The sequence below is a fragment of the Larimichthys crocea genome, chromosome VI (assembly GCF_000972845.2).
Source record: "Larimichthys crocea isolate SSNF chromosome VI, L_crocea_2.0, whole genome shotgun sequence".
Classification (NCBI taxonomy): Eukaryota; Metazoa; Chordata; class Actinopteri; family Sciaenidae; genus Larimichthys; species Larimichthys crocea.
In genome coordinates, this window is record NC_040016.1 from 17,469,585 (window position 1) to 17,496,367 (window position 26,783).

The 26,783-nt window shown below is 42.6% G+C and overlaps 1 protein-coding gene across 5 annotated transcripts in view; it reads left to right on the forward strand.

Annotated features, from left to right (window-relative positions):
• The window catches only part of LOC104931277 (disco-interacting protein 2 homolog B-A-like), a 39,209-nt gene extending 13,061 nt beyond the window's left edge, over positions 1-26,148 (forward strand). Inside the window, exons 2-40 of one of the 5 annotated variants that reach the window (XM_027279492.1) lie at positions 3,199-3,270; positions 4,576-4,728; positions 8,419-8,544; positions 8,624-8,965; positions 9,784-9,930; positions 10,124-10,141; positions 10,718-10,837; positions 10,966-11,163; positions 11,352-11,443; positions 11,801-11,911; positions 12,001-12,124; positions 12,291-12,400; positions 12,492-12,594; positions 12,696-12,760; positions 13,858-13,951; positions 14,034-14,153; positions 14,237-14,351; positions 14,566-14,705; positions 15,409-15,545; positions 15,652-15,732; positions 15,877-16,004; positions 16,263-16,377; positions 16,463-16,664; positions 17,901-18,013; positions 18,219-18,242; positions 18,751-18,831; positions 18,915-19,038; positions 19,153-19,274; positions 20,154-20,265; positions 20,957-21,066; positions 21,846-21,976; positions 22,103-22,271; positions 22,349-22,519; positions 22,613-22,674; positions 23,230-23,287; positions 23,396-23,470; positions 23,570-23,744; positions 23,897-24,020; positions 24,674-26,148. In XM_027279492.1, the coding sequence (XP_027135293.1) occupies positions 3,199-3,270; positions 4,576-4,728; positions 8,419-8,544; positions 8,624-8,965; positions 9,784-9,930; positions 10,124-10,141; positions 10,718-10,837; positions 10,966-11,163; positions 11,352-11,443; positions 11,801-11,911; positions 12,001-12,124; positions 12,291-12,400; positions 12,492-12,594; positions 12,696-12,760; positions 13,858-13,951; positions 14,034-14,153; positions 14,237-14,351; positions 14,566-14,705; positions 15,409-15,545; positions 15,652-15,732; positions 15,877-16,004; positions 16,263-16,377; positions 16,463-16,664; positions 17,901-18,013; positions 18,219-18,242; positions 18,751-18,831; positions 18,915-19,038; positions 19,153-19,274; positions 20,154-20,265; positions 20,957-21,066; positions 21,846-21,976; positions 22,103-22,271; positions 22,349-22,519; positions 22,613-22,674; positions 23,230-23,287; positions 23,396-23,470; positions 23,570-23,744; positions 23,897-24,020; positions 24,674-24,926 (4,817 nt within the window). In that variant the 3' untranslated portion in view covers positions 24,927-26,148. The remainder of the gene's footprint in view (positions 1-3,198; positions 3,271-4,575; positions 4,729-8,418; positions 8,545-8,623; positions 8,966-9,783; positions 9,931-10,123; positions 10,142-10,717; positions 10,838-10,965; positions 11,164-11,351; positions 11,444-11,800; positions 11,912-12,000; positions 12,125-12,290; positions 12,401-12,491; positions 12,595-12,695; positions 12,761-13,857; positions 13,952-14,033; positions 14,154-14,236; positions 14,352-14,565; positions 14,706-15,408; positions 15,546-15,651; positions 15,733-15,876; positions 16,005-16,262; positions 16,378-16,462; positions 16,665-17,900; positions 18,014-18,218; positions 18,243-18,750; positions 18,832-18,914; positions 19,039-19,152; positions 19,275-20,153; positions 20,266-20,956; positions 21,067-21,845; positions 21,977-22,102; positions 22,272-22,348; positions 22,520-22,612; positions 22,675-23,229; positions 23,288-23,395; positions 23,471-23,569; positions 23,745-23,896; positions 24,021-24,673) is intronic. The other 4 variants (XM_027279493.1, XM_027279495.1, XM_027279494.1 and 1 more) reach the window with 4 other exon arrangements.
• The last annotated feature ends 635 nt before the right edge of the window (positions 26,149-26,783 follow it).

Here is a 26,783-nt window from a genome sequence, read left to right on the forward strand (position 1 = left end):
TTTTCATTTCCGGCCTGATGTTGTGCAGCTCTGACATGCAGTTCACTGAGCAGATACAAAAGAGTTTTAACTCTTCAGCTCCCACTGCTGGAGCTCTCTGATGGCTCTGATGATGCAACCATAAAAATTTCAGATCATCCAGATGGAAGAGTGATTACTCTTTTCATTTAATGCCACGCCAGCCCCCTCCCCCATCCCGCTCTCTCTCTCTCTCTCTCTCTGTGTTTCTTTGTGCAGAGAAACTGCCTGTTCACATGAGCTAAAAATAAATCATGTGACTGAGCGAGGCCAACTGTACCATTCATGCATTACTTATGGAAGTGTTTGCTTTTCTTCCTTTATAGAGAAAGAGCCCCAGTCCACGAGTATTGATGTTGTGTTGGAGCGGCCTCTCAGCTCGTCTGTCGTTGTGTGTGTCAGCAGTTTGAGCGGATGTGCAATTTGCTGGAATGTTTGCGGTTCGTTAACCAAATTAAAATTCAAACCGAATGAGTTTTTATCGTTGACTTCTGTGTCGTCTGATGGATTGAATAACATTTGCTGTAACACAGCTCTCTTCGTCGCATCGGGCAATGGTTTATTTTGCCGGCACATTTTGCCATCTGGTGATATACTGAATATCCATGTTCATAAAAAACAAAAAAAGAATAATTATGGTTTATTACAGTCTTGTTTTGCAGTTTTGGCCATCATTCCTATCAGCAGCAATAAAATATATTCAGATGTGGTTAGCTGAAAGTGGTAAGAGTTTTGGTTTTCTTTATTTCGAACAATATCTTCATTGATTTTTTTTTTAACAAAGACAAGTACAAAACAGAAAACAGATGGTTTTAAAGGGGAAGACTGTGTCGCGCAATAAAGAGACACATCAAAGTTTTGTACTTCACTGTAGGCAGTACAGTATGAAAGACACTTAAACAAGTTCACAGATAAATAATTTAGATAGTAACAAAAAAAAGAGACCATGGTACATGTTGTGGAGAAATTTCTGGAGTCAAAGGTCAGTGGTGAGGTCAGGAGGGAAGAAAGTGTTCAGGAGCCTCTGATGTCTTATGCTGTAAATTTATTGATGCTTAGCCAAGGAGAATTAGAGACACTCTCAAAGTTCATCAGAAGTGCCTGAGTCAGTCTCACATTCTGTCCAACTCATCCTGGTGGATCGACTTTAAACCCCAAGATAACACCACAAATACTACACGCCCAGAATTAGTCAAAGAGAATGTTTTTATCCGTGCAGGTGTTATTGTCAGCATATTCTAGTCTGGAGACACAGATGTCTGTTTACGCAGATTGGACCGTCAAAGGCAAACTATCTATTATGTCTAGGAAGGCAGCAATAGGTCTCTTTGACCATGGACACCACAGTGTTGAGATAGACTGGCACCAACTGTTCTCAACCAAAGCCAAACCACTAATACTGCCGAGGACCTCAACCTAAAGACCTTGTGTAATCTAAGGATAGAAAATTCCATAACAATACACATCAAGATATTATACAGTAAAATAGGAGGCAGCATCTACATCCTGTATTCCTGTACATGGCAGCATCATTAACATTTCAGCCAGTACTTGTTGTAGTCCATGCAGCGGTTTCCAGGCCAGTACTGACATATTTCAAGAATGAGAGACTCACTCGAACCTAAATGTCAGATATTACATAGGTACCTGATCAAAAACAAACTCTGTGCCACAGCGGCTCAGCAATATGTTGTTTTTTTTTCTTGCACAGAAATTAAGGATGCAAAGACGTCTCTTGGAATAGGAAGTTTTGAGTTACAAACATCAGACACACAGGTGTCTGGTAAGACAGGTTTTAAAGGAACTCTCAGGTTAGCCAGACTCATCTGGAAGAGAATAAAAAGGCAAATAGGCAAAAATTATTACCCTGACTGTCTGTTGTTTAACTTGACTAAAGTGATTTAGATAATCTGGCAAGACTGTTGTGACTGAAAGTTCATTCCTGACCCTGGAAACTGCGGTCGGTCCAACTATCTCAGCACAAGGCTTTTTCAGCAGCTGTTCTGTATCTTTTTTTATCATAATACATGATACATCTGCAGATGGAGTTGGACCAAACATCCTGTGTTGGTTTAAAAGAGCATCTGAGTTCACCTGTGTCAGTAAAGCAGAAAAATCCTCCTCTGACCTCTGTTGTTATCTGCGGTGTGACTGGGAAGAGACGACAGCTTCGACCTTTCATCTCCGTCCGTCTCAGCAGCACTAAATTTAAATCAGGGATTCATTCCAGCGGCTGAAGCAGATGATACAGCCGCTGCAAGGATCACCTGTCAGACTGGCCAATGGTGTTGTTACACTGTTTCGACTATATGTACAAGTCTAAGTCGCTGTACGATAAAGAAACATGGAGACTGTCTTCGTGATGAAGAGGTTTGTGAGCAGCTGTTGGCAGACGTACCGACTTGAATCGTCGCTGCTCAACACACAGTTACAAGAAAAGTGAGCGCAGGCTCTCCAGATGGATTTCTAGTATGTGTCTGAAAAAATGTGACAGCTTTGCCCACAGAGGAGTTTGGCTTCAGGGCCAGCGGGGAGAGCTCAATCAGCCTGTGTTCTTGTCTTATGGGCTTGGAGGAAGATGCAGATGGGCTGTCGGCAGGGGTGAGGGAGATACGAGGGGGGTGTCCAAGGGACGCTTTGCTCCTCTCTAAGCTTGTGGCTTAAGATTCCTCCGGATGAACCATCACTCACCTCTGTCATCTGTCATCCTCCTCTGCGATCTCAACGTTCCTGTTTTTATCTACGTGCGTCTCCCACTTCTCTCACCCTCAGCCTTCCGTTCTCTCTGTTTTCTCTCGGTGAATCATCCTCATCTCTCTCTCTCTCTCTCTCTCTCTCGCGCGCCCACGCTTCCGTACGTTTCCAAATTTAGTCCCGTTTTGTTTTTTTGCCTTCGTGTCGTACTTGAGCCTGGAGGCGAGCCACATCTTCGACGCCCTCAGACATCTCTCGGAGATTACGGCAACACCGTGTGCTTCCATCTGTGTTTTTCGTCTTCTCGCTTGCAAAGTTTTGTTGTTTTTGTTTTCTTGTGTTTGAACAGGTGAGAAGAGAAGAAGGATCAGGGTTTAGTATATTATCAGGCTGTGAAGACTTCCACTGAAATGTTGAATGAACTGATATTTAACTGATATAATCTTATCATAGCTCATTTTGACTTTGCTTTGTGCTCATTTACAGGTGATATTACACAGAAGGGCTATGAGAAGAAAAGGACCAAACTCCTGGCTCCCTACATCATTCATACTCCAGGTAAAAAACCCATCACCTGTATTATTTACCCTGTAAACATAAGTGTATCTTAGTTCTCTCTGTTGTTTGACTCTCTGCTTACACACACAAAAGCAAACAAAATAATGTGTCAACTTATTCAAAAGAGAAACGTGATTCATTTTATCTGACATGACTAAGATTTTAATTGACTTTCAGGCTGTTATTGTCATGACTCACACACAGACACTGCTTTGCTGCTGTCAGTTAAACAGTCATGGACATCTTCTCCACATACGTGTTACTTTAACTCGTGTTACACGCTGTAAATGTTGTATAAAATAACTCACTTAATGTTAAAAAACACAAGTGTGTTGCATGATAATTGAATAAAATATAAACTGGATTATTACACTGCAGTAAATGCTCACTGCTGCCTCCTAGTGACACCTTCTCTGTGTCAGTCTCTCCTCATCAATGATGGTAAATTGTTGGCTTTTGCAAAATCTGGATAAGTCAAGCACAGTGCTGTTGTTTATCAGCAATGTACATAATAATAAGCTTCTTTAAAAGTGAATTAGTTTCAATCCAGATCTGAAATATTGTAATTTATGTTTCGTTAACTCTCCTGATAGTGGGTTGGAATTGGGCGCGGTTATGCTCGGATGTTCATTCAGCCAATCATAAAGAATCCACAAAACAAAACCTCTCTGCCTGAGCTTTAAGAAACCAACTTCGCTACATTTAGTGTAATAAATAAACTCACAACCTGCCGAGAAAGGAAATATTCTTACACCTGTTTTCTTTAGTAAACTATAAAAAAATATGTCTCCTGAATGAAGCATCTCTCTTTTACCAAAAGCCAAAATCAACTTAATTAACTCATCGTAAAACACACTTTAATTAAACGTGACAGAAACAAAATAAATCCTCAGTTCACCAAGTTAGAAAATATTTTAGCAAAATGCGAAGCAAAGTGCGTTTTTGTCAAAGGAGTGTGGTCTGTTGGCTTTGAGGAGAGCATAGTTAACTGCTTCACTTCTCAATATTATAAATATAGTGTCCACTTAAGCTGATATTGTTTATCGAGCTCCTCCAAGCGGACCTACAGAGCCTGGAGAAATCATATAAACAGCAAAATGAGCTGTTTTTGAACTAGATGTTCTAATTTCAATCAACTTTGATACCATGTATGAATTTTTACTCTTTCAAGCCACATTTCCAGAGGCTTAAAGTTGTTTTCCTTCTAAATCTTTTCAGCCAGAAATGCCTTCTCAGCGACTGAGAGAGTGAGATAATAGGTGTGTTTTTTAATTAATATATGTTTCTTGTTTATGTCTTTGTCAGTGGCGCCGCCCCGTCAGAATGACGTGCAGCCTCCGGCTCCCAGTTCCTCCTCCAGTCACCCCCCTCCACCCTCCAGCTCGTCCCGTTACAGAGAACGTCGCTCCCGCAGAACGCATCGCAGCGGAGGAACCAGGGATGACCGCTACAGATCAGGTCAGGGATGCAACATTAACAAAAAAAAAAAACTCCATGCTTCTTGTTTCATCTTTATATCTGAGGACATATGTAGCTTCCTCTGATAACTCTGCAGGGTTAGTCTGTTCTTAAGCTCAGACACTGAGCTGTTTCAAAGGGACCAATTAAAGAAGAGCTTTGTGAGAAAGACAGGCATCAGTGCAGCCCTGCAGCTGTGGAGCCCCTCAGTGAGGACCCCCACTCTGTGAAGGCAGGAGTGATGTCACTGCCCGGCTATGTGTGAGGAGAACAGAGGAATACTGATCTGCATGGAGGGGGAAAACCTGACGCTGTCGATGGATAAAGGAAACCAGAGCAGTAGAGTAGAGGTGAAAGAGCACGGAGCACGTGAGGGGAGTTTCAGAGTGTCTGCGAGCTGAAGTTCACGCTGTAAAACCATCCTCCCTCCAGACCGACCCACACCCTGCTGTCTCTTTTCTTAATTCTCCCTCTCCCTTCTTGTCTTTTCAAACAATTCCCGTCTCTCAGATGAAACACCCTCACACTCCAGCATGCTGAATACCAGGCTGACTAATATAAAGTCTGTCTGCTAGTGGGTGGAGGGATTGTTTGAAAAAAACACTTTGTTGTCAGAAAATCTGACCAGAATTTTTTTTTTTTTTTATCAGGAGATCTGGGGGGAGGATTTAAATTAGATTAGAGCTGGAAAGAAATTGGTGCAATATATTGAGAAATAGAGGAGGGAAGGAAAGTTTTGTAGGCCTCGTGGGTTTAAAGATAAGGCCTCGAGAAGAGGAACGCAGAGCCGAGAACAAAAGGTGATGACGAGCGTGACATTCATTTTGCTCTGTTCACAGTGTCGTGCAGTTCAAGTACATTGATGGTGCACTGATGCAGCATTTCGGCTGCTCAAAGGCAGCAGAAAGCATCCGATCCGATCCCTCCTCTGCTCACTCGTCCACTTCTCTGAGCACGATCAATAAGTTTACTCTGCAGTGAGCGGTAAAGTGAGACTTCAGACATGAATAATCGTCATTATATTACAAACGTAGTAAATAGACCTCCTGAGCCCACAGCTGCTCGCTGTGTAGTGTTGCATACCTGTAATTTTCACTTCATGTCAAGTCATTGCCAGCTGCCGGTTTACAGAGGGGCTACACTCATGAATATGAATAGGGTACATGAAATACTAGAAACTCCTCTCTGTATAACACAACACAGGTCAACGTCACCGTCTTAAAAATGATCATCAACTGTGTATATTGCTCATAAGTGCAGCTCTTGGCTTGTTGGAAGTGTCACAGGTATTTGGTCAAACTTTGACCCGGTGGTGGCGTTAGAGGAAAAGTGAAGAGATCAGATCAGATCAGATTAGATAATACTTTATTTATCCCACAACGGGGAAATTCACCTTTATTTATCCCACAACGGGGAAATTCACTTGTTAACAGCAGCGAAATATAGAATCAAGGAGGGAAACACAAGTGTACATATTTACAAAAAGTACTAAGGTAGAACATAAATGAAAAACTAAAAATAGCAATGGGACATGAACAGGAGACTACGACATGATCAGGTGTTGTAAAGTCTGACAGCAGCAGGGATGAGGGACAGTGTCATGTAGGGGGTGAGAGGTGTTGTCCAGAGGACAGAGCTCACTCTTCTAATAAGTCTGTTGAGCCTGCTCCTGTCCCTGTCCGTGCTGCCCCCCTCTCCAGCAGACCACAGCATAAAGGATGGCTGAGGCCACCACAGAGTCGTAAAAAGTCCTGAGGAGAGCCCTGCACACTCCGAAGGACCTCAGTCTCCTCAGCAGGTGGAGGCGACTCTGGCCCTTCTTGTAGAGAGCATGGGTGTTGTCAGTCCAGTCCAGATTATTGTTTAGGTGAACACCCAGGAATTTGTAGGTCTATGTCCGATCCCTGGATGTTCAAATCACTAAAGTCTTAAAATGTTTGTGCAAACTTTTCATGGCAATTCATTCGACGGTTAATTCGATATTTTTAGTGTGGACTGACAGAGAATGCAGTCTGCAGAGCCCAGCGTGACTGAAAAAAATGGAAAGTTTTAGAGAGTTTTATTGAGACACGGCGTAAACAAATAATTAGAAGAAGAAACGTCAAAACACTGCAGCGACGGGAGACGGAAGAAATGAAAGTGCAGAAAAACCTTGATTTAATTGACCTCCTTGAGTTGCCTTCAGATTTTTACACCCCAAAATATAGTTACACATGTATGTTTTGTATGAAAGATAATTCCAGGCCTCTTACATGCCCTTACATACATACATCCCCTGCCATGTTTATCGCCATAAAGACAGCCCTCATCCTCCCAGACATGTGTAAGGAGTCAGCCTCCCCCGACGCCCCCCTGTGTGAGGGTGGACTATGGGCACATTATGAGAGAAGATGATTTAGCCCTGAGCAATCTGTTCAGCAGAATGCCACGTTATGTAATTACGGTCCCTGCTGCTGCTGTGTAATGAGCTCTTCTTGATGATTTATTCAAATGTGTTGATGTTTGAATGGATTTTGTATCCCCTGACTTAATAGATATGATTTGTCAGCGAGAGTGGGCTTTTTTTTTCTCTCTCTCTCTTTTCGTGAGACACATGTTTTGTTACATAGCCTGAATGTGTGGCTGTTCACCGTGCCCGTGGGCGTCATCCAGCGAAAGTATCTCTGCATTTATTACCGCGTGCGTGCGCGTAGGCAAGCGTGTGGGCTAAATTCGCTCTCTCTTCCCGTCGTGGCTTTCTGTTTCAGTGGGAAAATGCAGTCGTTCCTCTGAGGACTTCACTTTTATTATATCTCTCGGCATTTTAATATACCGCTTCTGCTTTAATAAAATCTTAATGACTAAAATGCCGCTGTCAGAAATCGCTGGAAAGGAATGAATCAGCGGTTATGAAACATTTAAAACAAAATGATGTTCCCCTTCGAGCCGTCACAGGTTTAATGTGTGTGAGCTGAGAGCAGAGGAGCTGCAGTGATTGTTCCCTCTCTGATTGTTTAATTTGAGTAATCTTTTAAACCGAAAATAATGTTTAGCATATGGACTCTAAATTGTACATAGCTGTGAATCGTTGCTTGTCTCTATCTGTGAGCCCTGTGATGAACTGGCAACTTTTCCAGTCCGGGGTGTATCCCGCCTCTCGCCCCAATGCCAGCTGGGTTCGGCTCCAACCCCCCACGACCCTGATGAGGATAAGCAGTTACAGAAAATGGACTGGCTGTGTAGCATATGTTTGTTTTTCTTATTCCCTGTTTGATTAATCTACTCACAAACTAACGCCTGATGTCTGATTTATTTATACTGAATTAAAAAAAATAAAGAATTGCACAAATAATGCATAATCCTGCTACAGCTGTCACAATTTTACCTTTTTTTTTTGTTCAGGAACCAAAGAAATATGTCATTATAAGAGGAAATCTTCTTAAAATATTCTCCAGGAGTTTCTGCCTGTCACAAATAAACAATTAAAATATAATAATATTCAAACAGCAGTTAGGGAAATATCACAAAGCACTAGAGGTGTCTGCATACACCTCTTAATAAGTGTGACTGTGCAAATATCATCTTAAAGATGTATGTATGTATGTATGTATTCACTATTTTATTGTTTCTTCTATTGCGTCTTTGCTTTGGACCGGGTCCAAAGCTGCTGGGATCAACCCTTAACTCAAACTGTGTTTTCTGTCTATGCAGACATCCATACAGAGGCAGTACAAGCTGCCCTGGCTAAACATAAAGAGGAGAAGATGGCACTCCCCATGCCGACCAAGAGACGCTCCACTTATGTGCAGTCTCCCATTGAAACCCGCACACCGCCAGGTAAGACGGGAAAGAGGGACAGTCCTACACATTGATTTTTGAGCTGGATAATTCATACTCCATCCTCTCTCTTGCTCAGACTCGTCGTCAGGATCTGAAGATGAGACGGCTGTGCGCAGGCAGTCATCAGTGGTGGCTTCTCCGCCTCAGGTCAATCCAAACCTGCAGAGCCCGGACTCCTGGATAAACCGCACGGTCCAGGGCTCCTCCACTTCCTCCTCAGCCTCCTCCACTTTGTCCCACGGAGAGGCCAAGCCGCAGCCTCAGAGCCAGCCTCAACCTCAGCCTCAGTCGCAGCCTCAGCCTCAGTATAAGCCGCAGTACCAACCCCTGTATCAGCCTCAGTACCAGCCTCAGTCCCAGCAGCATGAGCATCCCCACGCTGCATCGGTGGCGGACATGCTGGCTCATAGTCGCATTGGTGAGGCACTGCAGGGATTTTTTACTTTGATGGCTTCAGTAATGTAATTAATCTCCTATGAAGGGTTTATTACTGAACGATTGATGAAACAGTTTTGCACGCCTAAAGGAATCATTCATATGAAAACATTCACTCACGAAAAGACGAGGAGCTTTAAAGTTCAGTCTTGATCGTGAACACGGTGGTGTGACAAAAGATTCTCAACTCAACGTCCAGAGCGTTCGGCTACATCTCTTCAGAGTTTAAGTAGAGTAAAGTATTAAATATATGGATACCTCATTGATAAATATAATTCTCAGAAACGCTTGATTGCAAAAATATTTCATGTTTCAATACCCCAATTATGAATGCGTTGCAAGAGGAGCTATACTTGTACTTGTACTATCTTTATACATGCTTACAACCTTATTAAAGAGTTTATTAAATGTTTATACGCTGTGTATAAATGTTAAAAAAGTGAAAAAAACCAGATGAAGCATGACACAGGATAAATACATTTACATAACTCATTTCCATAGTTTGCCCAAAACCATGACAACAGCTGCCGTGCCTACAGCACATCACAGACTGAGATTTGCAATATTTAGAATTAATAATCAGAGACACAAAATTGCAAATAGTTCATATATAATTTTAAATAAATACATGAATTCACTGCTACACTTTCCATTTCTATAATTAAAAGTTTTAGACCTTCTTTGAAAAACTAAAATTACTGTAGATCCGAAAGATTTTATTATACCCATTGTGTGCTGGTCTCTGTTATGTTCTGTTAATATCCAGTTAGTTATGAATTCATTCATCTCTCCACACTGCAGGCCCCTCTGAGAACAGCGCCCCCCCTCCAGATGTGACAGCCGTGGCCCCTCCGTCCAGAGGCGCACGGGTGGACCTGCCCTCCAACGCTGTGGTCAGAGGGATGAGCCGCGGGCAGAGCCGCTCGAGCATGATGGAGACTGCGGACGGTAACGACTACACCACATGACATCTGAATTGATCTATGCGTCTCTGGCGGGAGCCTCTGTCTGACTCCAAACTCACAAATCTCTCTGAAATAAGTGTCATTCTAAAATATCATTAATCAGACTTTACTGCTTTTTTTTTTTTCCTTTCTTGATCTTTCTCTACCCTGTCACTGTTTATTTGACTGGCTGATAGGAAGAGGTAATATCCTGAGTAAGGAAACTCCTTAATGTGTAATGTCCGTAGCTTTCTGTGTCAGCTGTTGTATCCTGAAGACCCTTTCAGACACAATGTGATTTGAGCTAAACACTAAGCTGCCAAACATCTGAACTCTCTGCGCCCCCGAACTTCGACTAAGTTCGAACTTTGGGTCGAAGCTTGCCAAGCAGCGCTCGCTGTGAAAAGCCGTTGAGGTGCGGTGCGAGGTTTAAGTCACGTTGTGTGTGAAAGGGCCTTTACTCTCCGTCCTTTTTGTAACGATTATAGAAATAAGTGCAACAAAAACACACAGAATGAATCCTCACGTGTGATCCCAAACCAAAAAAAAAACAACTTTACCCCAGCTCACCATGTTTTCCTCGTGTTGTCGTCACCTACGTATGCTACTCTTCATTCCCCAAAAAGATGTTACAGTCCATTCAGATCTTGTGTCATCGAATGAAGAGCAGCAGACTGAGTTTAAACTAAGAAGTTCAGACATGTAGACTTTTGTCAATGATCCACAAGCCTGTGTGTGTGACTGTATGTCTGTCCTGCCGCCGCCCCTCTCCACCTTCGTCCTGCGTGTAGGAGTTCCCGTGAGCAGCAGAGTGTCCACAAAGATCCAGCAGCTGCTCAACACCTTGAAGAGGCCCAAGAGGCCGCCGCTTAGTGAGTTCTTCACCGACGACCAAGAGGAGATCGTGGAAGGTACGAAACGCTTTGACCTCCGTGTTTCCAATATGGCCCCTAAATTTATATTTAAGTGGCCGTGAAGGTCGAGTTTACTTGAAAAACTGGCATTCATGTCCTGTTGTCTCTCTCTCTCACGCACACAGTGCCCCAGCCAGACCCCAACACGCCGAGGCCGGAGGGCCGTCAGATCATCCCAGTAAAAGGGGAACCTTTGGGTGTGGTCAGTAACTGGCCTCCAGCCCTGCAGGCAGCGTTGGCCCGATGGGGGGCCACACAGGGGAAGAGCCCCGCCCTCACTGCTCTCGACATCACAGGAAAACCGCTCTACACGCTGACTTACGGTGAGACACGAGCTGCTAACATGTAGAAAGAAAGACGTCAGACTAAAAACCGAGAGGTTGTTAAAAGTTCAAGAGTTGATCTGGATAATATAAAGATGTGTTCACTCTGTGACATCAGAATTTTTTTGGCACTGCTAAGACATACCCTTGTAATTCCCCCTCCCCGCTCCACCTTCTGTTTGTTATAGGGAAGCTGTGGAGTCGCAGCGTGAAGTTGGCATACACCCTCCTGAACAAGCTGGGCACCAAGAACGAGCAAATCCTCAAACCTGGAGACCGGGTGAGAGAGAGATGACACACCGACAGGAAACAGATACACTCACACACACACAACAAACGTATAAAGCAAAATTAATTGAGCAAAGAGGGATGCAACATCTTTGAATTATTTGTCTTATTATTATTAACACTGATTTTATTACAGACATTCATGGTGCCCAGAGGATGAATCCTCATGACTAAACTTGGATGATTTACGTGCTAAACATCAGCATCTGCAAAGCTACAAGCAGGGCTATAGACCTTGTAGTCTTGTAACTATTATTACTAAGTATTTAACATTTTAGCGCCAGTGTTTACGTCCATAAAGGCATATTTTTGTCTTCTTTGTAATCTAATGTAGAACTTATCTTGGTAGGTGGCGTTAGTGTACCCCAACAGTGACCCTGGGATGTTCTGGGTGGCCTTCTACGGCTGCCTCCTGGCTGAGGTTATACCTGTACCTATTGAAGTACCGCTGTCTCGCAAGGTAAGGCAACCCACAGAGGAACATATCCAGATATATATATATGTATTTATTTTGTGTGTTCAACTATGAATGTGTTTGTGTGGTTTTAGGATGCAGGTATCAGCCAAGTGGGCTTTCTGCTCGGTAGCTGTGGTGTTGGTCTGGCTCTGACCAGTGAGATCTGTCTGAAGGGTCTACCCAAGACCCCCACTGGGGAAATACTGCAGTTTAAAGGTCAGTACGTATCTTCTTATGATGGCTAAATCTCTGGTCACCTTTGGACTTGTACAGGCTGTGCACGATTTGACGAAGTGACGATGAATTTCAGGCACAAATTTGCTCAAACTGGTCGCATAACATTTTGAAATTCATTTGATTTTTACTTTTCTTTCTCTGATAGGCTGGCCCCGACTAAAGTGGGTGGTGACAGACTCGAAATACCTGACCAAGCCTTCCAAAGACTGGCAGCCGCACATCCCCACTGCCAACACTGACCCTGCATATATAGAGGTAAGAGAGCTGCTGCAGGTTAGCACACAAACAGATAACATTAAAACCTCCTGATGCGATACGAAGCTCTTGTGTCTCCTCTTTGTTTTAGTACAAGGCGAGTAAAGAGGGCACAGTGGTCGGCGTGGCCGTGTCTAAAGTAGCCATGTTGACCCACTGCCAAGCGCTGACCCAGGCCTGCAACTACTGCGAGGGTGAGTGAACATCCGGAGCGTCGTCATCTGTTATCTGAAGGTTTCTTCTTGCACATGGTTCTAAGTTCTAAGTCTTCACTTTGTCTTTCTTCACTTTAAAGGGGAAACTTTAGTGAACGTCCTGGACTTTAAAAAGGACATGGGCCTGTGGCATGGAGTTCTCTCAGTAAGTGTGTTGTCTCTATAATGACTCTTCTTGCCCAGTAAAGGATGTGATAATAAAAGCCAAATGTGTCTACAGTCGGTTATTTGTTCTGTTCTTCTTCTCCCTGATAATGAAACGATTTTAATGTCTGCATTCTCATCATTCCCATGATTTATTGGGATTTGATGTTGTTTTATTTTGATTGTTTCTTTGTGCATTATTCTCATTATACAAATATCTGTTGGTCACATACTTCTCTTTTCTCTTAATTGTTATTTTTTTGGGGAGGTGATTTATTTTGTGGTCTCTTTTTTTTTTATTTGGTATTTTTTATTCATTCTAGAGAAGTTTCCTTTTGTTCCTTTTTGCTTATCCCACTCACATCATTTCTGTTATTGAATTCATTAACCAGACACGCTGTGCTGTCGTCACTCCACTGGCTTCCAGTCTGTTTTAGAATTGATTTGAAACTTCTGTTGTTTGTTTTTAACGCCATTAAATGTCTCGGCCCCCTCTTACTCATCAGAGATTTTAACTTTTCGCAGTTGTGGCAGAGCCCGGCGCTCTTCGGGTCATCTTCTGTTAGAGGTCTCTAGGTTGAGATTTAAACAGTGGGGAGATCGTTTTTTTGCCGTCGCTGCTCCCAGACTGTGGAACAAACTTCCCCCTGACATCCGCACCACTACTGATCTCAGCCTTTTTTAAATCGAAGCTTAAGACACACTTCTTTAGACTGGCGTTTAATTTCTGACCAGGGCAAAACTGTTTCTCAGGTGTACTCATTCTGTCTGCTCCTTTCTATGTATTTCTGGAAGGCTTTTAACACTACAGCACTTTTAATTGTATTCTTTTAATGTTATGTATCTGTTATGTATTGTTTTGTGGCTTTGTTGTAAAGCACTGTGGGTACCGTTCGGCTATGGTAAAGGGGCCATACAAATAAACTTGATTTAATTTGATTTGATTAACAGATCACTTAGTGATCAAATATAATTTGACTGTTAGAGCACAAAGCCATCAGATTCTTTTAAACTCTATCGTTTAAAAACATGATTCAGTCCCCTCATTGTCCCAATCTGAGGTTATCAGCTGCTTAAACGAGGTTTGTTTATTTCCAGGCTGTGATGAACAGGATACACACTATCAGTGTTCCCTATGCGGTGATGAAGGCTTGTCCTCTCTCCTGGGTCCAGAGGGTTCACATCCACAAAGGTAAACCACACTCTCAGTTTGAGTAATGCCGTACAGAAGAAGAATTACACGTATGTAACATGACGGTCTTGTTCACGCGCAGCTCGTGTGGCTTTGGTGAAGTGCCGTGATCTGCACTGGGCCATGATGGCTCATCGTGAGCAGAGGGACACCAGTTTGGCTTCGTTACGTATGCTGATCGTTGCTGATGGTGCTAACCCCTGTGAGTACTTCATGACCCCCAGCTTTGACCCCCCTCCCAGCTAACTAAAATTAGAAGTAATGTGTTGAATCTCTTGCCGTCAGGGTCGGTGTCTTCCTGCGATGCCTTCCTGAACGTGTTTCAGTCCCACGGGCTGAAACCTGAGGTTATCTGTCCCTGTGCTACCTCGCCTGAGGCCATGACAGTAGCTATACGCAGGTATGTCACTGACCTGTATTTCCTTTCCTACAGGAAGGATCTCTAGTCCCACATAGTCCTTTCTTTCTTTCTTTTACTGGTCTCTCTGAGTGGATGGAGAGATAGTCTGTCATATGTGGTGGCGTACATGGATGGGTGGGCAGATATCTAGCTGTGAGAACAGATGGGATGGATGGAAACGTTCATGTTTGATCAAAGTCACTCCTTTTTGTAGGCCGGGAGTTCCTGGCGCACCCCTCCCCGCCCGTGCCATTCTTTCCATGGGCGGCTTGAGCCACGGTGTCATCCGGGTCAACACGGAGGACAAGAACTCCGCCCTGACTGTACAAGATGTGGGGCACGTCATGCCCGGAGGTAACGATAGAAGGGAAGATAAATGAGTCAAGAGGGAAGCATGAAGAAGAGAGTACTGACAGATTAGGTGCTTGTGGGAAAATCTGACAAAGAAGATTTAAGAGCGGAAACATGAATGTTGTTGAAAAGATTGATCTGAAGTCAACTCTCAATCCGTGGATGTTGGAGCTTGGACACCAACAAGAAAAAAAAAAAAGCACACGAGCTGATGAGATCATTTGAAACGCTGCCTGTGATGGATGACCTGCAGTAACTCTACTCTGCACATTGATTTTCATTTCGTTATCGCATAAATTTAAACCAACTGCCTGGAAGGAAAAACCTTTTTAATGCTAAACATGTAAAATGTATACAGGTTTTTATTACTGGGTCATGCATACAGCTGCGTCGGGCCCACAACACTTAAACGTTTGGGTTTTTGACATTCATGTCCACAAAATGAAAGCGTTATTGATAAATCATAAACATACAAACAGATTAAATTCAAAGCATTTAATTAAATATTTATGCTCTTATATCATCTTTATATCTCGACTTTATTGCTCAGATATTCTATATTTGTCCTGGATGTTTTTTTAATAAAGAAAGAAAAAACCTTTTTAAGTGCATCTTTGGACCTTCTAGATAAGTTAGACGTTAATGTAAATTTAATGTAACTCTGTTTCATATTTTCTAAATGTTAACCTTGTGTGTGTGTCTCCAGCTCTGATGTGCATTGTAAAGCCAGACGGGCCTCCTCAGTTGTGTAAAACAGATGAGATAGGAGAGATAATAGTAAACTCCCGTGCTGGAGGAAACATGTATTACGGTCTGCCCGGAGTCACCAAGAACACCTTTGAGGTATGAAAGCACCCACACAACCTGTCTGTCCTGATCCTAATGATAATGTAATAATGTCTTAATTGAATGACAAAGTTAATTAACTTCTTTTTGTGGTCGTGTTCAGGTGATACCGGTTAATTCAAACGGCGTTCCCATTGGAGAGATTCCATTTGTGCGGTCAGGACTCTTGGGGTTTATTGGCCCGGTAAGTAGGACTGTTTCATTACAGCACAGCATCAGTGGTAATATGAGCCTTCACTCAAAACCGTCACTCTGTCTCTGTCTCTGAATGAGTCTGCATACTTACAATATAATGACGCTGACGCTGTGTATCCCCTCCTTCGTACAGGGAAGCCTTATCTTTGTGGTGGGGAAAATCGAGGGTCTGCTGATGGTGAGCGGGCGGAGACACAACGCTGACGACCTGGTTGCCACCGCTCTCGCTGTGGAGCCGGTCAAGACGGTGTACAGGGGGAGGTGAGGAGACTACCAAGTTCCTCTTTGGACAAAGTGTGTTTACAGAGATGATGAGCTCCTCTGTTGGGTTGAGTGGAAATACTAATTTATCGCTGCTGACATCTGGTGGTGGAAATGAAGCACAGCAGACCCAAAACAAGGCATGGACTGGATATGATGTTGACATAAAGTATATAAACAACATATTTCAGGGTTAAACTACTTGTGTTTGAACACCTGACTTCTGAATAATCTTTAATATATTTGTTTCTGTGTCAGGATCGCAGTGTTTTCAGTCACCGTGTTCTATGACGAGAGGGTCGTGATCGTGGCAGAGCAGAGGCCGGATGCCAGCGAGGAGGACAGCTTCCAGTGGATGAGCCGAGTGCTTCAGGTAAACATGGAACCATCGATGCAAATCATTTTGCTCTTCACAACATATTATTACTATCAACAATGTTGTTTGGTTTCCTCTACAGGCCATCGACAGCATCCATCAGGTGGGACTCTACTGTCTGGCTCTGGTCCCGGCCAACACCTTACCTAAAACACCCCTCGGTGGCATCCACATCTCTGACACCAAGCAGTTCTTCTTAGACGGCAACCTGCACCCCTGCAACATCCTAATGTGTCCCCACACGTGTGTCACCAACCTGCCTAAGCCCCGCCAGAAGCAGCCCGGTATGTGAAACATATCTGTAAAGACAGGCTTGTGTAATGTGTTTTCAGCTCTTTTATGGAGGGTAACACGACTGATCATGTCTACAAATACAGAAGGAGAAACAGAGAAATTTCTGCTTGTCTCTCTTGTAAGAACCTGTCAGGGTGTGAAGTGTTTTGTAAAATAAGAACATCGTGACGAGTGTTACATAATGTGCACACAAGAGTTTTCTGAATTTTTGGAAAGTTATATCCTGGCATGTTGGCACATGACTGTGGCAAAGTTCAGCAAATGTCATAAACAACCTACACATAACGCACTTTCTGTCCAGATATTCTTGCAAACACAAATGTAATCAATAATCCAATACTGACCTGCAAAAACACAAAACATCAAAATAAATAAACCTGTATAAAATTTGGATAAAAACTCTCAAAGTTAAAATAACATTTTTTTTTTTTTTTACAGCGGTCCTATACCATTAGAAAACAAAGACAAAGAAGCTGTGCCACTGCTACTGTAGATACTAAAGTAGTAGAGAGATGTGTAGTAGACGCAGTTTGACCCATTATACAAATTCTACTGGACTAAACACATTCATCATTAACCAGCCACATCTAACCCAGTGTAACACAGACTTTAATATTTGTTGCGGTTTTGTTATCTTACATTGTTTTTATTCTCACAGTAATTTCCAAAATGCTGTCTAGAATTTATACCGTCCAGTCAGGTAAGAATCACAGCCGGGGGTGTAATTAATAGAAATAAATGAACAGATTAAATTAGTACAATAAAGTAAAGAGTGAAAGTAAATTAAATCAATAAATACTTAAAAAATAAATAAATACTGGGACAGTCACAACAACTTTTTCTCAAATTAATGGAAGAGGATAATGGAGAGCTACATTTAAAGAGGAGGAAGAAAATGCAACATCTGCTTCCTCTGCACGTCACTTAGGGTCTAAATAGGGACCCCAAAGACGGCAATACAGGGACACTGCTGCAGACTGTCAGATGACATTGTATCTTAAAACAAAAAGTTAAACTTCTTCCATTCTTTGGCACCGGTTAGCTCGCCTGGTAGAGTGTGCACTCCGTGTATAAAGGCTCAGTCCTTGCTGCAGCAGCCCAAAGTTTGAATCCAACTCGTGGCCTTTTGCTGCATGCTGTGCCCCATCTCTCTCTCCCCATTTTTTCTGTCACTCTTAAGCCCCCCAAAAAAATCATCTATTAATCTCTGTCTCAATCTCTTGTAGTCGGCGTAGGTCCTGCGTCTGTGATGGTGGGTAACCTGGTGGCAGGGAAGAGGATCGCTCAGGCTGCAGGCAGGGACCTCGGCATGATCGAAGACCAGGATCTTGTCCGCAAGGTAGGAACATTGCGACTTGCTTTTAACCAGCCACTAACTCTGCATAACTGCCTGTTTTTAAATGACTCACATGCATGTCCTCGCCCACAGTGTGTGTGTTATCATAGTAAATAGTTTAAGACTTTTTCCATAGCCAGTGTAATGATGGCCCTGGCTTAGCCCCAAAATCTTCTCTCTTTCTGCTCTCGTCTCTCTGTGGATGTAGCTCTGTATGTGGCCCACTGTGATGGTAAGAACTGTGGCCTCCTTCCGGCATCTTCCCCACACCCTTTTGTTTATTCTTGACATACTCCGATCTAGAATGTGTCGTGGTTTTATTTCACGTGCTTGTGTTAAGTTGTGACATGAGCGTAAAAATGTGTGTTTTCATTTTTATTTAATCTGTGTTACAAGATATGCACCTCCTGTAGCTCTCCCTTGTTTTACTGCTGATGTACCTCTCGCATCCTAAGTTATAGTTCATTATTTTAAGAGCTGGATTGGCTCAGGGTACGTGGTGTAAATTGTCTGCACGTTGGCAAGAGATAATTTATGTCAGACAGCTGTGGACTGAGGTACGCAGTTTCTGAGCACCACTTTATTTTGTTTTTTTTATTTATTAAATTAAGTTCTTTCATCAGCACAAAACTCTCCCACCGTGTACACCTGTCGTGTTTTTGATAACGCATACAGATTATTAAAGCACACCCTCGGATGTACGGTACAAACATCTAATTATGTTTTCTTGATTATTTCAGCATCAGTATTTGGCAGAGGCGTTACACTGGAGGGCGCAGACAGACCCAGATCATGTCCTCTTTGTTCTCCTTAACGCCAAGGTACCGAACTGATCCGTCCATATGCTGCAGTTTGTGTGCTTTGACTGCAATGCTGTAAATCAGTGTTATTCCTGTCCCTTCAGGGTGTAGCAGTCAGCACAGCGACCTGCGTGCAGCTTCACAAGCGGGCGGAGAAGATAGCTGCAGCGCTCATGGAGAAAGGCAGCATCAACACCGGAGAGAATGTAGTGCTGCTTTATCCTCCCGGTGGGTTCTGCCTCTGGCCTCCTGTCTGTCTGTGCATCACTCCCATTGAGCTCAATTATTGCGAGACATGTGTTCTTCAATTAACTCCACGTTTGTCCTCTATCTGTCCGTCAGGCATCGATTTGATAGCCGCCTTCTACGGCTGTCTCTACGCTGGATGTGTTCCCGTAAACGTCAGACCTCCACACCCTCAAAACCTGGCAGCCACGCTGCCTACCGTCCGCATGATTATTGATGTAAGTGTGTGTGTTCTTTTGCACATACACAAGTGTGTAAATACGTGTGTGTTCATTTTTCATTTAATCCTTAACGTCAGGGTCTTTTTTTTAAGTTGTGGCAAATATCTTGATATTATAACTTTAACCTGTGATGACCCTGCTACATAAAAGTTTTCAATTAATGACCTGTTGTTTTTTTTAGCTCCAACAAAAAACTGTGACTTATTTAATGACTTAAACAGCTTCTATCATTTGAGGATTTTATCGAAAGTAAAAGGATCCCTGCCACGTAAAGATCTAGAGAATGTAATCCATGCTTTTATCAATACGAGATTTGATTACTGCAACTCGCTTTATTTTGGCCTGGACCGCTCACTCCTACACCGCTTGCAGCTGGTACAGAACGCTGATGCCCATCTCCTTACCGGCAAACGCAAGCGTGACCACATATCCCCTGTCCTGGCGTCACTACACTGGTTACTGGTTGCTTTTAGAAGGGTGTGGAATAATTTGCCCTGGCACATCTGATCTGCTGGATCGTTTGAGGTTTTTAAATCCTCCTTAAAAACGCACCTTTTCTCCCTGGCTTTTAACCAAAGTATCTTAGCATTTGTCCTAACCCGTTGTACTGTAAATATGGAACTTTATGTATTATTTGTATATTATTTGTATATTATTTGTATCAACCTGTACAGCACTTTGGTCAACCTCAGTTGTTTTTAAATGTGCTTTATAAATAAAGTTTGAGTTGAGTTGAGTTAAACAAGTGAAGCAATCAATCCGTATGAACCTTAAAAAAATCTGCATAAGTTGGGCCATAGGAAGTTAGATCATGTTTTTGACAATTTATATCAGCTTCTCTCATTCAAATGAATGATGCTTGTGTTTTATTACCAGGTCAGTAAAGCTGCATGTATCCTAACCACTCAACATCTCATGAGGACTCTGCGCTCCAAAGAAGCTGCTGCCTCCGTGAACATTAAAACGTGGCCGACAATCATTGACACAGGTGAGATAACAAAAAGCGCCAGGTAGGACATGATTGTGCGACAGTGACCCTGGCATGCACATTACCAGGATCCTGAAACTGAAGCCCAGCATTCATTTTAGTATTTACCTACTTTTGCCAGAATGTTTTATTAAAAAAAGTCCTATCCACATGCACAGGCACAAGTTCACAGGACTTTTAATACTCCAAAATTAAACAGTCCAAAGATCAATTTTAAGACATATTTTATCTCTAAACCCACATTAGCTGTGCAAAGAAAAAGGACAATTGCAGAAATATTGTGTATGTATAAATATGTGTGTCTTTTCAGTCGCTGACAGTGTCATGAATCCAATTCAAGACATAAAAACAAACACTGAAATAATCAGTTGTGGGTAAAGTTAGTCACAGTGCTATCAGAAACGTTTAGATGTAGACCATGGCGGCATTAAGACAAACAGGAAATGGGACATTTCTCTGCAACACTCCAGTTATAACCAAAATTGCTCAGCAGGTAGATAAAGGCGTTGTGCACTTTTGGTTGGTCGCTCCTTGCAGCTATACTACTACTACTTTGCACAATAAATAAATAACATCTGATTCTAGTAGCACTACCTGAGAGCCTTAATTGATAGTATAAAATGCATCATAAAGATTCATTTGTGCTATGTCATTATTGCTCAGTGTAATTTAATGTTTACTTTGTTTGCAGATGACCTCCCTCGCCGTCGGCCTCCACAGATCTATAAGCCGCCCACAGCGGAGATGATTGCTTATCTGGACTTCAGTGTGTCAACTACAGGCATGCTCACTGGGGTGAAGGTGAGACTGTTTAGATTCACTTTCAAATATTGATGTTTTTGCTTTTTGCTCCCAATCCACTATCCACGTGTTGATAAGTATACAGCTGCTAAGCTTTGAGCTTTTACATGTCTTCCCCCCTCATTCACTGGCTCAGTGTGACAGCATGTTACAGAGAAGGGTTGGTAAACACAAAACCAGATATTTCCCTCAGGAGTTGTTGGACACCAAAAACAGACAGAAAAGAGAGTGAATAATGGACTTGAGGGACCTTAATGTTGCTCTCTAAATGCTGGAGCAACTGTTTGTTTGTTGTATTTTCCACATCAGCTCAAAAGGTGATGATAATGTCACTGTGTTCACATCTTGTTTCCACTCCCGCCAAACAAAGTGGCCAAAAAAAAATCTATCATGGCAGGTTTAAAACATCCTGTGAGAAGTGAGGTGAGGTGCATGCACACAAGTGGTGTGATCATTCGGTCAGGGGGAGGAAATAGCAGAGAGAGAGATCAATCATCTGAACAGACCTCTGACCTCTAACAGAATCAAGTCAACGGCAACTTTAGAAAGCTGCCAGTCTACACTGATGTTCAAAACATGCAGTGAGACATCTGTCATAGAAGAGATGCAAAGGCTTCACTTCTACCATAGGATTTTTCAAAACACATCAAGTAGGCCCGGATGGTTGGCAGGTCAGTCGACGAGAAAAAGTGAATCACAAAATCATCCAACTTCTCAGATTTATGACATATTGATCGTCTTCCTTTGAGTTTCCTAATGCGTCTTCCTTTTTGTTGCAGATCTCTCATGCAGCAGTCAGTGCACTGTGTCGCTCTATAAAGCTGCAGTGTGAACTGTACTCCTCTCGCCAAATAGCCATCTGCCTGGATCCTTACTGCGGTCTGGGCTTCGTCTTGTGGTGCCTCTCAAGGTACAATAAACTATCACATGCAGTTCACGCATGATATGCGTCACGGTGTTGGTCTCTTGTTGCGATGTTGCGTTGTTCCTCCCTCCGCTCATCCACTTTTACTCCTTCTTGTCCCGTCTCTCTTAGTGTTTACTCAGGTCACCAGTCCATCCTGATTCCTCCCTTCGAGTTGGAGAGCTGCTTGTCTCTGTGGCTGAGCACGCTCAGTCAGTACCGCGTCAGAGACACCTTCTGCTCTTACTCTGTCATGGAGCTCTGCACTAAAGGGCTCGGTACTCAGACTGAGTTACTCAAGGTAAGGACAGACATATATATTTATATATAGAGAGAGAATCATGGATGATTTGATCATTTTGTGTGGGTGTGTTTTAGGCCCGTGGGGTGAACCTGTCGTGTGTGCGTAGCTGTGTGGTAATAGCGGAGGAACGCCCTCGCCTCGTCCTCACACACTCCTTCTCCAAGCTGTTTAAAGACATTGGGCTGTCACCCAGAGCCGTCAGCACTGCTTTTGGTTCCAGGGTTAACCTGGCCATCTGCCTGCAGGTACACCAACCAACTTAAGCTGGCTTCACATAGAATCACACCTTGATGAGAACCATTTGGATTTGTATGTTATTATTCTTTTGTGTATTACAGGGCACCACTGGTCCTGATCCGTGTACAGTTTATGTGGACATGAAATCCCTACGCCATGACAGGTAAGAACAGATGGATCAGTTCAAACAGGTGTCATAAAATCTCCCCTAAACCGAGCTTTGTAAGTTAAAGTTAAATTGTATTATGGCAGGCCTAGCTGAAGTTTCAGAGGTCTGATATAATAAATAATGATGAAGAATTTCTTTTTAAGCGCATAAATGATGTTGTACCTCTCCTAAATCACAATAATTCAAAATGTTATGAAGCAGTCAATGAAAGCGTTAAATGAAAACAACATCTACGGGGTGGTCGGTAGCGTAGTGGGTTAAGCGGCCGCCCCGTGTGTGGAGGCTATAGTCCTCGCTGCAGCTGGCCCCGGTTCGAATCCCGCATCGGACGGCCATTCACTGCGTGTCACTCCCCCTCTCTCTGCTTCCTGTCTATCTTCAGCTGTCCTATCATAAATGGCAAAAAAAATAATCTTGAAAAAGAAAACAACATCTATTAGATTCTCAAAAAATACATAAACTCAGCAACTTTGGAGTGTAAGTTGATATGTGGTGGTCAGCATAGTTTGAATGATTGAATCTTATAACTTATGTATGTGACTTTTGCAGGGTGAGGCTGGTGGAGCGAGGAGCACCTCAGAGTCTTCCCCTAATGGAGTCTGGCAAGGTGAGATGTGTTTTTAATATCGATTTAGTTCCTGAATTATTTAAGTTTAAAGTTGAACATGTTGACAGTGTATGACTCTTTTATTTATTTATTTATTTTTATCTCAAGATACTGCCAGGTGTTCGGGTGATAATCGTAAATCCAGAGACCAGAGGTCCGCTGGGTGATTCTCATCTTGGAGAGGTGAGAGGAAGCCTGCTCTCTGTTTGTGTGATGACGACGTGATGGTGTCATCATCAGGTGAAGCCTTCTTCCTCATCGTCGTGTGCTTCTCTCTCTTAGATCTGGGTGAACAGCCCTCACAGTGCAAGTGGCTACTACACCATCTATGGAGAGGAGAGTCTTCAGGCCAACCACTTCAACACTAAGCTCAGTTTCGGAGACCCGCAAACCTTGTGGGCCAGGACGGGATACTTGGGATTTGTGAAGAGGACCGAGCTGTTGGATGCCAGTGGGGGTAAATCGACACTGACAGAGCTTAGTTAGCCAGTCTTGATGAGTCCGTTATGAGATAGACTTTAAAGCAGGATCAATGTATAATGAATGAAAACAAATTTCAATACTTCTTCTACTCTTTCTAACTCACGTTGCCTGTATCTCTCTGTTCAGATCGACATGACGCCCTGTTTGTGGTAGGCTCACTGGATGAGACCTTGGAACTAAGAGGGCTGCGCTACCACCCGATCGACATTGAAACGTCAGTGTCCCGGGCTCACCGCAGTATTGCTGAGAGGTGAGAATACTCTTGATATATATACCTATCTCACACACACTTTATTAATATTCTTAGGGAAGCTACAGATTGACTGGTCATGCCAAATGCACTAAATGCGTTAAACTGCCGCAACGGCAAAAGAAAGCATATTGTGATATATACATTTAATTACACTATACTTAAGTAGTGTAGTACTGTAGCGCTGAAATATGCACAGATCCCATTCAATGGCTATATAAAGAACATAAAGACTGGCTTTAACTAGGTGCTAATGTTAATCTTGTCAGCGTTTTTCACATCACATTTTTTTTTTTCGACTGTAGGAGCAGAAAGATGTGTAAATCACAAACCCTGCGCGATGCAATTAACAGTTCAAGGTGTCACTGAAACTACAAAAAGATGACCACATACTAAAGTAATGGGGGAGGGAAATGTCTGTCTTGCCGAGAGTTACATGAGAAGATCAATACCACTCTCGTTTCTAGATGTTAATGGGAAGCTACAGCGAGCACCTGATAAGCTTCAGTCCTTGTCTGTTTAACCACAACTTGACATTTTTATTCTTTGTTTGGTGTACAAACATAAAGAGTGGTGTCAATTCCCCCAAAATGTCAAACTATTCCTTGTTGTTCTTGACTGTATTCTCACCTCGTTCTTGTCCCCCCACACAGTGCTGTCTTTACATGGACCAATCTACTGGTTGTGGTGTCTGAGCTTTGTGGTTCAGAGCAGGATGCACTGGACCTGGTGCCTCTGATAACCAACGTGGTCCTTGAGGAGCACCACCTCATCGTGGGTGTGGTGGTTATTGTGGACCCCGGGGTTATTCCCATCAACTCCAGAGGAGAGAAGCAACGCATGCACCTCCGTGACTCCTTCCTCGCTGACCAGCTGGATCCCATCTATGTCGCTTACAACATGTGAGGTGTTGTGATGGTCCTGGTCCTTGTTTAGCCATCATCCACAGTCTATGGCGCTGGCAGATGGTAAAATGGAAAAAAAGCATGAACCACATGTATTGCCACCCAGCACTGTGTGACACCAGCATCTCTTGGCTACTGCATGTCTGTGATTTGCCAGGTTTGGAGTTGTTCACTGTGTTTTATAGATAGATTTTTGCGAATTGGGACGGAAGCAACATGTAGAGCTTATGGCAAAGACAAAAAAAAAAGCCCCTGTTGCTGCCCTGTTTTATGGGGAAAAGACAAAACCACACACACAACAGGACCACTGCGTTATTTCTGTATTAATGTCTTTGTGAAAATCCATCTTCCTCTTCTGTACCTCTGTACAAACCTCCTAAAACACTTCCCCTTGTGTGTGTTTACACAGAATCCACAAGCTAAAACACTTCTATTGAAATATTTTTTACATGCAGCTTTCAATCAAACGCACACAATGCACGTGCTGTCATTCCTCACTAACATGGACGAATAAAAGAGGGCAGAGGAAAGCAAAACATTATTCAAGTAGCCAATCTCAGTCTGTGTGCATTATTTAGAACGTTTATTTTGTCCCATGATGATGAAGCCAAATAGATTTTTCCTGCCCTAATATATTTCCTGCCTTATAAAACTTCAGCCATACATTCCTATATTAATTTTTAATAAATCTGTTATAAATTCTCCTTTTGGTTTTGACTAGTAGTGGAAGCCCTGACAGATATCCAAAGGGATTAAAATAAAAGAGGAAAGAGGCCATATTCTGTACTGTACCTATAAAGGCCTGTTGTATTTTAGATACTGTATGTTACTGTATAGATATTTTTAATTGTATAAATGTATAAATGCTTGACTTGTCTCTCTCAGTCGATGGTTTCTGGATAGTCAACCCAGCTGGGAGATGACAACAGTAGCAGAAAGAAGATTGTAAATAAGATTTAACAGTTTTGACAGTACTTTTGAAGTGGAATATTAGTCGTATAATGGAGGGTAACGATGAATAACTTCAAAGCATTGTTAGTCAGGATAGATTTAACATTGCACTTTCTCAAATGTCTATTTTATTATAACAATGAGGCATTATAACTAACGGTTCAGGAGCAAATATTATTCTTAGGATTCTTCCTTGAGGAGCTTTGAGAGTTTACTGGGAGGGCTATCACTGTTAATGCCAGGGACTTTTCCTGTCGGCCCATTTAAAAAAACAAAAAAACTGGTGTAAGGAAAAAAGGCTAAAACCAATATCATGACTGTTTTCAGGCTACCAGGTTATTTTGTACAAAAGATAAGTTCACAACCGTTCATCTAATATACATTGCCAATGTACTTTGTATTGCTGAAGAGTCATAGCCCCTCTCCGTTTTGTATTGCATAACAGAGCAAGTGTTCCCTTTCCCCCTTCCTCTCCACACTCATTCGAACCGTGTTTTGTCTTTGTGCAACGCTGTAAAAAAAAATTACTTTGAATAATCCCAACAGGATTCTTGTTGGTACTGTAAATCTGTAGTCAATAGAGGCAAGTCATCATGTATCTGGGTTATTTTTCTGTGTTCAGTCACTGGATTTAAAAGCACTTGTGAATGCACTTGCAAAGCTGAGCCACATCTAAAACCCGCCACAGCGCCTAACCCTTGATTGGCAAGTAAAGTAATCGTATGAACAAAATAAAGGGTAAAAAAAATAAAATATTTGCATTAAGATGTATTTGCAAAATGTATTTGGTTTTCTGGTATCTTGTGCGTTCCTTGTGCTCCTTGCCATAATTTATAGGTTCTTTGTACTGGATTATACTGTATTTCAGTGATGAACCCTAAATGTCAACATGTAAATATATATATTT